We start from the raw sequence: 16,158 nt of genomic DNA on the forward strand, positions 1-16,158 counted from the left end.
TCTGCTGTCTAACTAGCTTCATGGCTGGGATCCAACACTGCAGCGCTGGACTGGAGCTGGGTTTGCAAGGAAGAGAGTGGGGTTGGAGAAGGAGAAAGGGGACAAAGACCCTGGAATGGCCCCCTTCATCAGGCACTAGATGTGAAGCTGTGAGACTCCTGGTTCTGTTTTCAGGTTTCACTTGTCTTATGGGTGACCTTAATTAAGCAATTAATTGTGAGGCCTCAGTCCTCTCATTTACTGATGGTGGCGGAATAATGATACAGACACCTCTGTAGTGTGCAGGTTTCCTCCTCAGAGCCCGTCTACATGGGCCAGTATAGACCATTCACAGTGGAGGACAGCAGACTTGTCAGTCATTGACTGGCTCTTATGGGCCAGTGCCTTTGCTCTGTTGTGATGGAGTAAGTAACTGGCCACCGCACACTCCCGCAGCCCAGGGGATTCCCTGTGATGTGCAGACACCAGTGGAGCTGGCTCCTGTGCTAGTCTTTGCTTGTCTGCCATTGCAGAGGGGATGGCCAGCACTGGTGCAGTCCTGGGGAGGGACACAGTTTTTTGTAGCCAAAGCCCTGCTGCAACTGCTCTGAATTGTGTCATGGTCATGGCCAGCCCAGGAATGGCACTGCAGAGCTCCTTGCTCCCAGCCTTAATGTCCCAATCTACTACTCTCTTGTCAAAATAAAATGAGAATAAAAATCCAGCAGTTAGCTCTCGCCCCACGTGGCTGAGCAAACCAACAACAGGCCCCCTTTTTCAGCTGCTGCACAGAGAGGAAATGGGGTTGCGACATTTTGATACGGAAAAGCAGATGGGCAGGATCAAAAGAGAATAGGGAAAAGAAAGAGGAGAATGACTGGGAGACAGGAGTGGGGAGAGAGAATCCCACAGAACTTGGCACTGATGCCACAGTGATGGGCACCTCCCAAAAACTTAGAGCAAACTTACGTTGGTTTCTGCCTGTGATTCAAATCTATGTTCCAGCATTTACAGCAGACAGATGGTACCACGTGCAGAATCCAGACACACGCACTACATTCCCTCTTCCAGAGTCAGCAAGTTTTCCAAGGAAAAGAGTAATTGTGCTAGATGGACATGGACAGCCAGTTTGTGCAGGTCCTTGAATGTCCCTCCTTCACAGCAGTGCTTCTGCTTGCTGGCATGTTCTCTGCTCTGCTGCGGAAGATTTGAGTCACTCCAACCAGACGCGCAGGAGCTTGCTGAACCCTAGGTGTCAAGGATGACTCTAATCATAGGGCCAAAAAAAGTGTGCATGTGTATGTGCGTGTGTATATGATCATAGGACCAAAAAACGTGTGTGGGGGTATATGTGCATTTTATATATACATGTATTTCTGGCTCCAGTGAGAAAAATGGAGAACAGAAACCTTTTTCCTGAGGATGAACACAGTTAGGTTATTCAAGTCTTACATGCGCAGTATTGCCTTGACAGCTGCAAGCATTTTTTCCCCCAACACTTCTCAGAGCACTGCATGACCATTCGAATGGACATTACTGAAAGGAAAGGAAAAATAAGTCCAGATCTAAGAGAGAAAGGTGGAAAATGAGGTGTGATCTGAGAGCTTTGTAGTGGGATTATGTTCCAGCAAGCAGACCTCTGTGGCATCTGGACAGTCTTTTCAGCTGACCAATTGTGAGACGCAGCATCTTACTGATAAGGTCAGAGTGGCCTCTGCCTACAACAGGGTCTCTGTAAGCCATGACAAAGGCAGCAGCGAACTCGTGTTTCCCAGTAAGCACTGAGCTAAATATTCTAATAGTGCATTTAAGGAATGGCAGTAAGGTCACAGAGCTCACGGTAGGCTGGCAAGAAGAGCAGGCCACATGTGGACTCCAGGCTATTGATGATGTTCTGTAAATAATAGCCAGCACAGTGCCTGCCTGTCTCCACATGGAGGTTTGTGAGACGATGAACAGTGCACGCCAGCTGGGTGGGGCAGCACAGGGCTATCAAGCAGGAGAGAGGCCCTAGCAGAAATCTGCTGCTCATACAACAATGCAATGTTTTTCTTTAGGTGACCTTGACCTGGCGGATTTCTTTGATACCCTCCCAGAGACAACAACCAAGCCAGCAAAGACCACCACTAAGCCCCCAAAGAAGTCAGGTAATGCCGCGCCATGTAGGAATGCATGTGCACCCTCCCATGGCCAAAAGGTGGGATTGTGGAGGGTGACTGGAGGAAGAGGCTCCTGAGGGCTCACAAATGCAGCTCACTCAGAGCAGCACTGTGTATTTGAGGGCACGTATGTAGGTGCCACAGGACATATAGAGTTTGTTACCTTCATGTGAGCCAAAGGCAGAGAGCCCTGAAGGTTTGGGAGCATTCAGATAAGAATCCAAATTTGGCAACACAAACCCCTCCCTTGTACCAGTGCTCCTGGCCTGGGAGATCTCATCACCTTGGGCCCAGTCCTGCAGCCTCAACTTTGTTCTCTTGTTCCTTCAGATGACATCAGTTTATGGGATGCCATCCGCACCACTACCACCAAGCAGCCGAAAACCACAAAGGCCCCACCCAAAAAGCCTCCAGGTACATATTTGTTCCTGAGCAGCACACAGGGCTTCATGATCCAGGTCTTTGAGAAGCAGAAGGTTGCAGGATGCAATCTGGAGGAGAAGAGATAGAAACGGCACCCTGCTGAGTCCACCTCTTTTGGTTTCTGTGTTGGGAAACAGGGGCATCACCCATCCCCCACATGCCCCAGTCACACCAAGCTTGTACTTCCCTTATTTCCCCAGCAGCGTTTGAAGAGTTTTAAATTTTGACATCTTAAAAGTATATTGAGACTGGTTTTCCCTTAGAACTAGGAGGACTAGAAACACAGTCCAAATGTGAAACAAAACAAAGTGCTGCTGCTCCCAGTAGGAGGAACCAACTGGCGCTATTCCTTTGATTTCAGTGGAGTTGCAGCTAGTTACTGTAGCAGCAAATCTGGCCTTAAGTGTTATCTCAGGTGAGTGACTCCCAGGCATTTCAGAAGGACACTGATGCTGAAACCTAATGATAGCAGTCCCTTCTGACACCGGTAACTGGTGCTGACACTGATAACCATTTCTCAGCTGAGCATTTTGCCAGATATTGTGGAGTGAGTTTTGGTTCAGTATTTCTGCATCTCCACCACAATCTGAAGTCCAGATCTGCTTCTGAAACATGAGTTAGCAAAGGGTCAGTTGACCTGGATCTGGCTTGGTCACATTTTTTACAATAACCACGCAGCAAAGGTGGCAGAGAACTGTTCTCTCATTAATTAACTTCTCAGGATGCAGACCTGTGTAATACCTTGCATTTTTCCCTGTTACCAAGTATTCCAGTCACAAACCAAGCATCTCTGAAAAAAAAAAAAAAATCCTTCCTTTTCCTTTAAGATTTTCTCTCCTCTTATTTCTACTCAGAGAACACTTAGAATTGTCTGTTTCACCCTGACCTTTTCTATCCCGGTTGATTTATATAATTTCTGGGCGTTTGATCCACTATGCAAGACAGTTTCTGCAAGAAGTACATGACATTTATCATAACAGCAGCATGAGAGCACAAAACCAAATGAATTGCAAATATCTCCCATGATACTGTGTACATAAACTGGACAACATATGATATGTATCAATTACTGCATCTTTCCCACTGCCACTCTGGCAGGACTGAGCCTTTTCCTGATTAAACAACCTGGCCAGAATTAAAGGATTTGATTGGCGAGTGTTGAATGAAGTAGGCTAGTGCTGCTGGTCCAAGATGCTAACCAGAGCATGTTATTTTATAGCAAAGGATCCTATGGATTTCGACCTGTCTGATGCCCTTGATGATAGGAATGATGGAAAAGGAGGTGGAAAAGGAAGTGGGAAGCCCAGTGAAGGTATGTTGATTCACTTTCTTCCTCTGCCCTAGATCCCCGTGTAAATTCTGCTGCTTTTTTACTTATGACTTGGGGGAGTGCAACATGCAGTGAGAAGAATGCAGTAGCCCCCTGAGACTGCCTCCATTTCAGCTGATTACAGCACAAATTTATAACAGCTGATGATTCCCCCCCCACCAACCCTCCAAGACCTGATAGTTAGCTCTCATTGCAGAATTGCAGCATGCGGCAGTGAAATGCTGCAGAATGCCCAGGACAGAAGCAACCAGAGAGACCTGTGCAAAAGCTGGAGAATGACTGACTATTTTAAGGCTCTTTCCCAGATCTCTCCTGGAGATTGTTTCCATTTCCCTGAAGCCCCACTGGCCAAATCCTGCCGTCGAGTACAGTATCCAAACCGCCTACGCCAACTCCCTTTGGAACGGCACATGCACCTGAGGGTGGAATAAGGTCACTTCATTGATACTGATGGGAGGATCAGGCCAATATAAAAGGAACGAGGGAGGGGTAAAACCTGTTAGCATGAGTCTGATTTGGGGGAAATACAGTTGTATTAAAAGGACCTTTGTCCAGGTCGTTGCCAGCTGCTTTATACACTTAATTATTTGACCCTTAGGGTCATGTCTTCTTTCCATTTTGACCCATTGAGTGGTGGTGGCTTTGATCAGTTCCCCCTATATTGGTATACCTTACACTCAGAAATCAGCACTTGCTATTGGCATTCTTGGTCATTGCAAAGACACAGAATGATCCTAATTCCCAGTACAAGAGCTGGATCTAACTGGGCTGAGGCATCTTTCCACCCCCAAAATATTCCAGTAAACAGGCTATTTATCTATAGTTATTGTTCCTTGGAGCACCGAGCTAGAAAACAGACTGAGCACAGCTTTTTTATTGCTGCCAAGACTGCAGTATATGCTACTTGACAACATATGTAATTAATAGTCAGGTATTATACTGAATCTTACTAGCTAGGTGACTTGTAGGGACTTTGCTTTCAAGGCTGGTTTAAAACATCGGAGTCCTGTAGGACACCAATGGCCAGATCTTATCCCACCCTTTAGGTGCCAAACAACATATAGGCACTCTGCTCAAGTGCTGGAAAATCCAATCATTTTGTAACAGGCTGTCATCTTAGCCTTAGAATGAAGTCACAAAAAGCAGCGAGGAGGAGGAGATGTCTTTTGTATTAACAGTGTTCTAGGGATTCAAGCAGGGTGGAATTAGCTGGCTAAAAGGTAAGAGTTGGACTTAGTCCTAAGAGTAAAAGGTATTAGTGTCTCTTAATAATCACCAAGTAATTCCTATGCAAGCTTAGTCAGTGTTGCTCAGCCTCCCATTATGACCTCCATTCAGTTTATGTTGCTTGTTTTTTTAATCCAGTTGCAAAATCTAAAATCAGTAAAATGCTGTTTTCTATGATTAATTAATGAATAAAGAATCCTATTCCAGGCTCGAAAGGTAAAGGTAGCCCTTCACGAGGCAGAGAATCGGGTAAGGAGTCTCTGACTGGCTCCCAGCTGCTGCTCTTTCCTTTTACAAATCTCAGCTTTCTGCCACCCACTTTACTAAGCATCAAATACTCCTGTTGTCTGCCTGCATGCCACCTTGGGATTCCAAGGTGTTGGACTTCTCCACTAATTCTGCTATTAATTCAGGACTCTTGGCTCTCCATTTCAATTCTGCATGGATTTAATGTTTTCTCAGCATCTTCGGTCTCCAATGTTTGTGCTATTTGTGAAACTTTCCTGAAAATCATTAATACTCAGTTCCTTCTTGGAGGAGCTCCCAGCACACAAGCTTACAGTAAAAGAAAAAAATGCAGACTTTGCGGGCAGATCTTGCGTGTGTCAGTGTGTGCTCTGTGCAGTGAAAAGGTGTGACTGATAGAGACCCCTGGATAGCGGTAAGACCACATTGGTTAGGAGAGCCTGGGGGTTGCTCTAACTTGCAGCAGCCAACATCATGAAGAGCACAATAGGTAAACAAGTTACATATATTATTCCCTCTCTACTGGGCTGGTTGTCTTCCAGGTTCCTCTGGCTGTTTGCCCCTTGTAAATGGAAGCCTTTTTAGTTGTAATCCAGACCATCCAGTTTCACATAAATTTATACTAATATGTCACCAGCTGCTTGGTAAGAGCAGTGGGCACAAAAGGTGTGGACAGAAGTTAAACTTCATGTGACGAGGCCCCACAAAAGCGTTTTGTAGCCGTAACAGAACAAACATTCACAGCTTCAGAGTGCTTTTAAAATGGCCAGTCGTGCAAAAATTTAACCCTTGTCTGATGTAGTATCAGACAGGGGCGCTCTCAGGCAAAGCACCTTAGGGAACCTGTGTACAGATTACCTGCAAGGGTTAATTTAAGGTGAATCCGCTGCATCCCATGCAGCTTTGTGGGGCTATCACAGAGAGGAGACAGAAAACTTCTGTCTCCTCCCTCTGTGGGCAGGGCAGGGAGCCTCCCTCACCCTCCCGCTGTGTGCGCCCGCCCCAGCTGTCTCTGCTGGGGTCTTGGGGAGAGCTGGGCTGGACCTGTAAGGTGGGGGGGCTCTGTTGCACTAGGGCAGAGGGAAGGGAGCACCACCCCTTCCTCATCGGCCTGGCCCAGATCTCCCCAAGACCCCAGCAGGCTCTCCCTAAGATCCCAGCAGACCCCCCCCACCTCCCAAGATCCTTAGTTGGCAGGGGTCACACAGCAGGAGATGCTCCATCCCCAGCCCTGCTCTCCAGCTGCTGCTGACAGTTGCTAGCTGGCAGGCTTAGGGAAAGAAGGGGGTTGACAGCTTGCTGGGGGGCCCCTGGGAGGCTGCTCGAGCACCCCCACCTGCTGGCCTGGGCCAGTGCAGGCAAGCTCCAAGCCCCCCACCCAAGAGGCAAATGCTTGTTGGGGTTCAATGGCACTTTAACTCATGGCACAGTTAGAGCACTTCCCCAACAGGCTGCATCAACTTCTGTAGAGAGCCAAAATGGCTCCTGGTTAATAAATAAAAAGACACACATGACTAGCTTGTACTTTTATAGGTCCTGAGTGCATTTGTAACCCATTGATTAGCATATTATGTTATGGGTCTCCCTCTGCTTCATCCACAGAGAGTCTTTTACAGCCCCGGCTAGAACACCTGGCCCTTCAGTTCAGACTACTGCTTTTGGCTTTGAACAGTCCCAGACCAGTTACCAAAATGACAGAAGCCATGTTGGTTGTTAGCATGGCAACATCACATTTGGATGAGAAGGCCTTTTCACTGGGTACAAGCTTCACAATGTGGGCACAGAACAATGTGCAACAAGGGTGTGAACTTACAGCATGTCAGCTTTTCCTTGTGCACGGTTCTGTCCTGAGGTAAATGCAGGGCAGCTAACCCTGCTTCCACTAAGCAGTAAGCTACTTTGCAGTCACTGCTGGGTGGGAGCATGCACATTGGCAGTTACTGTGCAAGACTTGACACAGTTCATACGTTACACCCTACTTTACCTCATGGTAACTTGTTTGTGTGCCCACACCCAAGACTTTCAGCCCTTCTGCAGCAATTATCCTGTTCTGGATGCCTCACAGCAAGTTGCACAGCAAGAGGCTTTTCCATTCTGCAGTGGAGAGCTCTCATCAGAAGTGTATCTAGAGCCCATTTGACACCAGCTGATTTGAGTGCAGTGAAGAACTGACCCATAACAGACCTCAGGAGCCCAGGGCTTGACTTGTCATAGGAGCTGGGCACTTGCAGCACTCACAAACTGCTGGAGCCCAAAGCTTCAGAGCCCACTGAGATCAGTGGGAAAGCTTAAATGAGCTGCTGAGCCCATGAGCTAGTAAATCCAAATCCATGAGTAAATCCAAGAGAAGGCAAAGGGCAGCTGAAAACAAAATGGCCAAGTGCTCTGTTCTGACGATTGGCCAGCTCTTGCATGCCTTACCAGCATCCTGGGGTCCAGGCTCAGCAGCACAAACACTGTCACAGCTGCCATTTCAATAAGAAAGTCAGCCTGTAGGAGCGTGAGGAGCTCCCAGCTTCAGGCAAGTGATTCGGCACTGCCAGGAAGTAGCAGAGACCAAAACACACCCGTGACACTGAGCAGCAGGTTGGAGCACTTAGAAGCAACAAGAGCCCCATGCAGATGGGGGCTCCCCTTGAACTGTGAACTTCTGAACTGCAGTTAATTCAGAAGATAGACTGCATTTAAAACTGCCATGTCTAGATGCAGCTCATGTGGCAGGTAGTGAATGTGTGTGGGCTGGTACACAAGTTCTGTCTTCCCTGCACACCCCAACTGGTCTCTTCACAACCTAGCATTGCCATAAGCAGGACATGTTTATTCTCATGGCACCACTAAGGGTCTGACAAAGGGTGACATTCCAGCAAGACACTGACACCTTGATAAAGCTCAGCATCTAAGTAGCCCCTGCTCTGAACCCCACTGTCACCTGCAGTCCTCTTGGGTAGGACAATAGAAAGCTTCCCATTGCCCAGGGTTGGTATGATGTGTGCTGAATGATCTAATAAATAGACAAACAATTGACGGGTGGTTTAGAGGGGGATGATCCTGCATTGATCTGAGGTGCCTTCCATCCCTACTTTTCTACGATTCTGAGTGCAAAGCATTTGGTGCCTAAGTTACAGGAATTGTGTATGGGTTGTATGTTTCCAGGCATTTCAGATGCTGACCTGAGTGATATTTTGGACGACGGCTACAACCCTGACAAGAAGAAAGGTAGGTCCTTACGTACCACTTTCCAAATGTGGCGGCGGTGCAGGTTTATTCCACAAGCCACCCCATTCTCTTTGGGGCGTGGTATGCTGATGGAACCGCGAGAGGGGAAGGAATGGGGGACAGATTCCTGCCATCTCCATTATTAATTGTAGATAAGGGTCCCCACTCTGTAGAAGAGCACTGTCACCTCCTGTTTGGGAAAGGAACAAAAGCTGAGGCCAGTCCTAAATCTGGAAGAGCAAGTTGCAGACCACTGAGAGGATTGATTTTATTATTGTTATTTCATTAACATCATGTTCAATATTTCAAAAGAAAAAGTGGCCTGTATATTACCATTGTGCTTACTAGTGTCTGATGTACTGGGACCGTAAGGATCTGTCACTGTAGTCCGTCATAATCACCAGGCTATAGGCACCATATTGCCTGGACGAGAAGAGCTAGAGTTGTGTCTGCCTTCAATAATGCGTCTATTTTGGACAACCTCTGAGCACAGCCAGCACCTCTGACATGTGGGCAAGAGTGTCTGACTGCCTTTCCCTCCACCTTCTCAGTGGCTCTGTATTCCCCTTGGAAACCTAGAAAAGGGAACTACAAGGAAGACCAGGGTTGAGAGGAATCCCCTGCTAACAGGGAACACACACCCTCTCATCACAAGGAAGGGCAAGGTGACTGAGCCCTGAAACTTGAGCTAGGAGATAGTTGAAGCAGAAATTGGGATTGCACCAGCACCACCCTAAGGTCCATCTGGAAATAGGGCTGGTAAAGCAGAGATGCCTGCGAGGTTAATGGGAGAGTTGAGAAAGGGGAGATGGGATGCCTCTGAAGCTGAAAGCCTGGCCTGCCTAGTGAGACTTCCCAGGATGAGTCTCTTCCTCCAGATGGAGCAAACTGTGATGACAAGAAATGTGGCAAGGGGGAGAAGCACCATGACCACCTGCCCTAGCTCCAGCAAGGATGCACATCAACTCCATCCCTGCGCTGTCATGCAAGAAGCTAGTCTGCAGCCTTCCTGGACCCATTCTGCACTCTCAGGGCCAGCAGTGAAGGAGCAGTAACCTTTGCAAATGGTTACATACAGATGCAAGGGCAGCCAGAGCTTGTCCAAAGCTCATTAACACTTTTCCTGTGAACTTGTAGCTGCTTCCACATCTACAACATGTACAAACTTGTACAGTTCTTCATGGTGGGCTCCTAAACCTTAGCAATAGAAAGGAGGGTCATTCATTCTTTTTTTTTTTTTTTTCCTTCTTTTTTGGGGGGGGGGGGAAAAAAAAAAAAAAAAAAAGGTTATTATCCAAGAATTACACACACACGTGCACCTCCCCCCATTAGTTTCTGTACTCTTCATAGGTTCTATCTACAGGCAGTCCTCGGACTTACGACACAATTGGTTCCTGAAAACCACGTCTTAACTCGAAACGTTGCAACTCTGACCCAATTTTCTCATAAGAAACAATTTTATAAATGGGGGATTGGTTCCTGAACCAAGGCCCGATACCCTATTTTCATTACAAATACCTCAGAATTTTGTACTCGATCAATTATAGATGAGTAACATAGCTACATTAATGTATTTATATTGTAAATAGCAATCATATTGATTTGGAAGGACTTCTTTGAGGTGGCTTTGCTGGACTTTTTGAAAGGCTCTTGGTTGGACTTTTTGAAGGGTTCATGGCTGGAGGCTTCTCGGGAGTCTTGGCTGCAGGTTTTTATGGAGTCTTGTACGCTTCCTTAAAGAAAGTGTCCAAGGAAGTTTAGACAGATGTTCTCCAGGGAGATGAGCGATGCAGCGAACTTGTTCACTGGCGTGGCGTCGCATCGGATCAAGCGTTGCAAGTCGAAACTGAGGTCATAAAGTTGAAATGGGGTGTCAATATATCAACGTTGTAAGTGCGAAACGTTGTCACTCGAAACATTGTAAGTCGAGGACTGCCTGTAGCCTTAGAGTCAGACAGCAGCAATTGTATCAGCTCTTGAAAGGCCTTGTGTCATTAGTGAAGAAGGATGCTTACTGGTTTCGCCAACAGGCAATGAAGCACTGCCTCCCATTACCGCCAGTGCAAGGAGCCCCACTGACCCAGTGGGAGTGGCCTCATTCCTCTGATTAGTGACAAATACACATTTTACTCCTTATAAGAGGGTCCAAAGACTTCCTTTCAGCACTGACCACCGGCTACTGGAAATTAAGTTAGTACTGTGGGTTGCAGCTTCTATGGCTGCATGCTCCTTAAAGACCCACAACATCAAATATTAACACAGATTAAAAAGATGAACCCCACTCGCCCAATCAACATTTAATTAATCATTGTGGAAGAGACAGAGCACATTGGAGATTAACATGATGCTGACCTGCTGCCATAAATACAAAATTCAAGTGACTTCAGAACCGAAGCTTGCAGAAGGAGCTGTTTTTCCCTCCCAACCCTCTCTCTCTCTCATTTTTAAATAGACTTTTATGCTAAGCAAAAATGCCTTGGCTTTACAGAGCTTAGCCCATCACTTTCTTTCAGAAGCACAAGTATGTAGTATGACTATATATAACATTTCAATTATCTTCACATATCATGTCCCACAGAAATATGGCACAGGGAATTCTTTTGCAAGACAGAATGAATGGTCCACTTAAGATGGCTCCCCTGCAAAACTTCCATCACATCTTACATCGTAACAACAGATGGAAAGAGGAAGGAAGGGGGGAAGAAAAAAAAAAATCAAACCCTTAACATTAGGACCCTAGGAGCTGATCCTGTCTTAAGGCAAGCCAGGTTTGTCAGGCCAGATCTAGTGCTGAGCTAAAGATCAAAGTGCTACAGCAACATCCATCATCGCAAACAGCAGCCACTTCACGGTCAGTGCAATTAGGAAAAGGGGATGCTGCAGCTGGGATCCTCCGTTAGAACAAACAGGAATTCTCCCTTCAGCTGTGGACGAAGGATTTCATAGACATTTTGGCTGGAAGGGACCTCGCGAGGTCATCGGGCCCAGCCCTCTGCCCAAGGGGCAGGAGGTCAGCTGGGGTCAGATCATCCCAGCAAGATCAGCACTGAAGCGTTTCTTAAAGGTATCCAGAGTAGGTGCTTGCACCACTTCTGGGGGGTGGGGTGGGGGGGAGTCTATTCCAGACTGTGGACATCAGGAAAAGCTTCTTTACAATCCGAGTCTCCAGTCTATCCTCTCTCGTGGAGCCGATTGACATAAGTGAATGCACGTGTCTGCTCATTCCGCTTGATAAAGCTTAGACTCTCTCTGCACTGCCCATCACAGGGCAACTTCACCCAGGTGGAGTTTGGTTAGGGCTGGCTAAGGTGTCTTCACTGTCCTCATTTTCTCTTAGAACAGGGCTACCTGTGGGCACTTAGGTCAAGTTTCAGTGTGGGTGCTTCCCCAGTGCCATGGTGGGGAAGCACCATGCATCCTCCTGCTCACCTCTGTCCTGAGCTGGGGTATTCCACCCTGCAGCCTGATGAGGCATACAATAGAAATACACGACAGTATGTACAGGGAAAGCTACTTAGCCCTTCAAGACTCCTACCAGATATTTTCGTTGGGCTGGGTAACTTCTGGGCCCAGGGTAAGGTCAGGCCTCGCCCCAGTGAGTGAGGTGGGGTTATATTTGGGTGCCTCTTCTCTTTCTCTCACGCACACACACACAAGCCACTTTGCACAGTGCCTTTGTTCTTGTAACATCAGATAATGGAGGCACCAGAAGGGGGGAACTGCAGGCTGATCAGGGTGCTGATGCAAGTCAGCCTGTTGGTAGGGGGATGGAGTAGAGGGCAGCCAGTTCCTACATGCCCCTTGCCCTGCCTGCATTGCAGAGCAGCGGGCAAGTTACACGTACACCTCGTTACATGTTCCTCACTAATTAGCGACCCAGAGCTTGGCACCAGGCAGCCTTTAGCAGAGTCCCTCAGCTCCCTCTTGGAGAAGAGTGGCGCAGATGAAGTCGAGTGCAGGAGTGTGTAAATGAAACCACAAGCAACTGTAAAACCAGCCTTTTATTGCATGGTGCTAAATTTATAATCAATTCCATTTATAGCTTGACACTGTTACTGAGACAGCAGCTGTTTAATTAATACCAGGGTTACCTCAGTGTGCAAGGCTGCCATCACACAACAGCACATGCTGTACAGCAGCTCCCCTGCAAACGAGCCCCCCACCCAGACGCAGAGGAAAGAACGAATAGCATGATAGAAACCCACCGATCGTTCTGTACCAGATGCGGGGCCAGCCTTACCAGCCCCTTGCCCTGCTGGCCACAGATGTGTCTGCAGGTGGACGTGCCTTGAGGTTCACACCCCTGGTGTGGAAAGGCAAGAGATGGGCCCTCTGCGCCTTCCATGCAGGGTCATGGGGGCAACAGGAGGAGAAGCTTTTGCCATCGCAGGCCTGCAAGGAACTAACCCGTGCTGAGGAGCAGGCCCGGAGCAGACTGTAGAGCTCACAGGGTCCTGGGGACTCCCCTTCCAGCAAGCAGTGCTGGCTTTCCTGCTGCCCTCATTGCCCTGGCAAGGAAGGGCCTGGGGCTGCCCTATAAAGCCAAAGCAAGCATTGGGCTGGAGTCTGGGCCCCCCTCAGCTCAGCTGCTACCAGCTAGTCTTTTTACAGCTGAATTCCTACCTCCCATCCCAACTCCTCTTCTGTTTTTTCCTGGACTCATTTTGTCTTTCCTTCCTGTTGTTTCATTGCCTGGACACAGAGTGAGACATGCTCCTTCTGTGGGCTCCCTTGGGTGGAGCAGCAGGCAATGTGTCACGGGGAAGGAGAGCCTGGTCACAGCCCCCCTTGCTGCTCTAGGGAGGACTGCTACAGACAGGTGCTTGGGGAGTCACTCGTCCTGGGCTGCTACCTCCCACCTCAGTAGAGGAATACAGCAGTACATGGCCTGGGGGCTGAGGCACTGGGTGTGAACAGGAACTGTGTTAGGTACTGAAGGGCACACCTGGGGCCCTGGCCTGGTGGCCAGCACAGCCACTGGCTCTGATGGCCTGACCATGTTTCCTGGGATGTCAGAGTTGCTCTAACATGCTTGTTGTTCTTTCAGATGGTGGTGGCGGCAGCAATGGCTACGACACAGGTAGGTGGCTTCACGCAAACCTGGCTCTGTTCATACTGACTGCCCCCGTCAAAAGTGCCTCTCCAAGTCAGACACAGGAGAGCCCCTGGTGCCCTCAAGCCCCCACACACCCCCCCCCCCCAAACAGCTGGCACACAGCGCTAATCCCAGCCAGTCCTAGACTAACCAGGCACTGATGCTGTGGTGGCACAGATCGGTTGGCACAGGGGGAGGGCAGACACCAGATCCTAATATGTACTCAAAGCAGCACAGCTCTTGTGCTCTCTGCTTTCACAGGAACTGTTGCGGAGACGGGGACCATTGCAGGCATAGCCAGTGCTCTCGCCATGGCCCTCATTGGTGCTGTGTCCAGTTACATTTCGTACCAGCAGAAGAAGTTTTGCTTCAGCATACAACGTAAGTGGATCAAAGACTTGGCTTTATCAGGGGCTTCCAGGGAGAGGGAGGAGCAGCAGAAACCTGTGAGGTGCTTCTCTCAGCCACCTCTGGGTTCACACAGGAGACAATGACCTGCTCCCTGTTGCTTCTTGTGTTTCTTTTCATTTTGGGGACACCCATTCAGACACGTGCTGGTGGCCAACCCCACCAGGGCTCCTCAGCTGAGTTAACGGAGCAGAAGCCTGCGCTAACCTTGCAGAGCCGCTGTGTGGAAGCTCGAGGGGCCAGGACCGCTGAGGCAGAGCTGTAGCTCAGGAGGGGCAGGGTGAAAGCATTACAGCAGAGGCTGTACTGGTGTTTTGAACTCAGCCCTTTGCGGACTCCCAGCACCCTCCCTCCTGAACACCCCCTTGTTTTTCCTATCTGAAGATGTGTATGAAGAAAGCATTCAGTTTTATATAGGCATGCAGAAGTGCTAGACTTGAAGTCATAGGAGGGCAGTTTCCCTAGGCCCACACTGTAACTAAGGACTTGAAGGATTCTTCTGTAGCACGGACTATTGCCTTCACCAGAAAATTCAAACTCACCACTTTATAAGTGAATCAGCCCACCTGAGCAGCCCCCCCTACCTTGTGCATAGCAGAGGTACTTGCGCAGCTACCCCCTGCCTTGACTGAACACCCCCCACTCATCCCCTCCAACACCAGTCCTTACTCAGGGGTGGATGTTGGCTTTCACAGAACACGCAGAAGCTCAAACACTGCATTTCAGTCAGTCCTTCCAAACCACAGCATCCAACATGCTGTGGCAACAAACCATCTCACCAGGAATAAGAAACAGTAGTTGAGCACTTACCAGCTGGGAGAGAGGGAGATACAGGAAGCAAGCAGCTGCTGCACGCTCCAAAATGGCCTCTCTAGAGCCACAGCTGTAAGTGCGAGATTTAAAGGACCAGCCTCAGAAAGGAGAAAAAAAAGCAAAATCAGAACAGCCATGGCTTGGGAGCTGGCAACACTAGCTAGTGCCTGGGGAAGTGACTGCGATATGTCTTGTGAGCCCATCATCACAGTTGATAGCCCCACATGTTCTCCCTTATTATCTGCTTAGGAAGTCCACCTCATTTAATTTGTAAAGATGCCTAGTATTCCTGAGCAACCCTACACAGGCAAAGCAGGAAGCCCCCGCGCCCAGGGGGAGGAGAGGATTTCACAAGAGAAATCAGGAATGCAACAGTGCTTCTCCCAAGTAAAGTCTTTGCAGCAGTAGGCCCCAGTCCTATGGGTTTTGCCATGCAGATACACCACTCAGCACTGGGTCATACCAGAGGGACAGCCAGAGATATGGGTATGTGTAAGCTGAATTTTCAGATGAGATTTGAAAGTAAGCTGTTCCAGTATAGATAGTAGGAGCGGTGCAGGAAACGGCTCTGGTCCAGCCATGGTTAGAGCATGGACAGCAGCTGGGAGGAGAAGAGGGAAGGCCTGGTGGAGGTGAAGGGAGGGAGGACATGAAGGGGATGCTGCAGGGCTGCAGCTGCCTGAGGCTGGGTGCATGGGTAAGGGGACAGACAGCAGCCTTCTGCCTCTGCTGGATTCAGGGGGGAGAGAATCACAGTGCTTAGTGAAGGAGGTCGTGGGAGCCTGGTACAGACTATTAACAAAAGTGGGGGCCCCACAGCTTTTTGTCACATGCCACAAGAGCAGCTGTGTCATGCAAACACCTTTCCTGGTGTCACAGGCCAGCTTCCCTCTCTGCTTTCTCTTCCTGCAACAGCCCAGTAGCAATTGCTGATGTGGAAAAGTGCTCTGAAGAGATGCTTGGTGTATCTGTAGTGGCTGTCTTCAGTGGGCTAGATGAGCTGGACTAGGAGGAAGCCCAGCTCGGCCAGGGCAGGCCTTGGATCAATCACTGATGGTCTGGAGCCCGTGGGGTGAGAGCCACTGCCCTGGGGCATCTAAGGAGTTGTTATAAGCAGCAAAAAGAGCTCATTTAAAATTAGGCAAGTGAAATCCCTTAAGAGTCTCCTTCACTATCAGGGGCAGAAACTTCCACTGAAACGTTGCTATTTTCCCAGTTGTATGTGAATCAAGCAGGGGAGAGTTTGGTAAATTAGATCAGCA

The 16,158-nt window shown here is 48.7% G+C and overlaps 1 protein-coding gene across 5 annotated transcripts in view; it reads left to right on the forward strand.

Annotated features, from left to right (window-relative positions):
• The window catches only part of CD99L2 (CD99 molecule like 2), a 64,536-nt gene that overhangs the window by 43,787 nt on the left and 4,591 nt on the right, over nt 1-16,158 (forward strand). For 2 of the 5 annotated variants that reach the window (XM_025205347.1, XM_025205349.1), the window contains 7 exons: nt 2,037-2,126; nt 2,469-2,552; nt 3,781-3,873; nt 5,326-5,367; nt 8,518-8,580; nt 13,628-13,660; nt 13,937-14,056. In XM_025205347.1, coding sequence (XP_025061132.1) covers nt 2,037-2,126; nt 2,469-2,552; nt 3,781-3,873; nt 5,326-5,367; nt 8,518-8,580; nt 13,628-13,660; nt 13,937-14,056 — 525 coding nt within the window. Of the gene's footprint in view, nt 1-2,036; nt 2,127-2,468; nt 2,553-3,780; nt 3,874-5,325; nt 5,368-8,517; nt 8,581-13,627; nt 13,661-13,931; nt 14,057-16,158 lie in introns of all 5 variants that reach the window. The other 3 variants (XM_025205348.1, XM_025205350.1, XM_025205351.1) reach the window with 3 other exon arrangements.

The sequence above is a fragment of the Alligator sinensis genome, unplaced genomic scaffold (assembly GCF_000455745.1).
Source record: "Alligator sinensis unplaced genomic scaffold, ASM45574v1 scaffold207_1, whole genome shotgun sequence".
NCBI lineage: Eukaryota > Metazoa > Chordata > Crocodylia > Alligatoridae > Alligator > Alligator sinensis.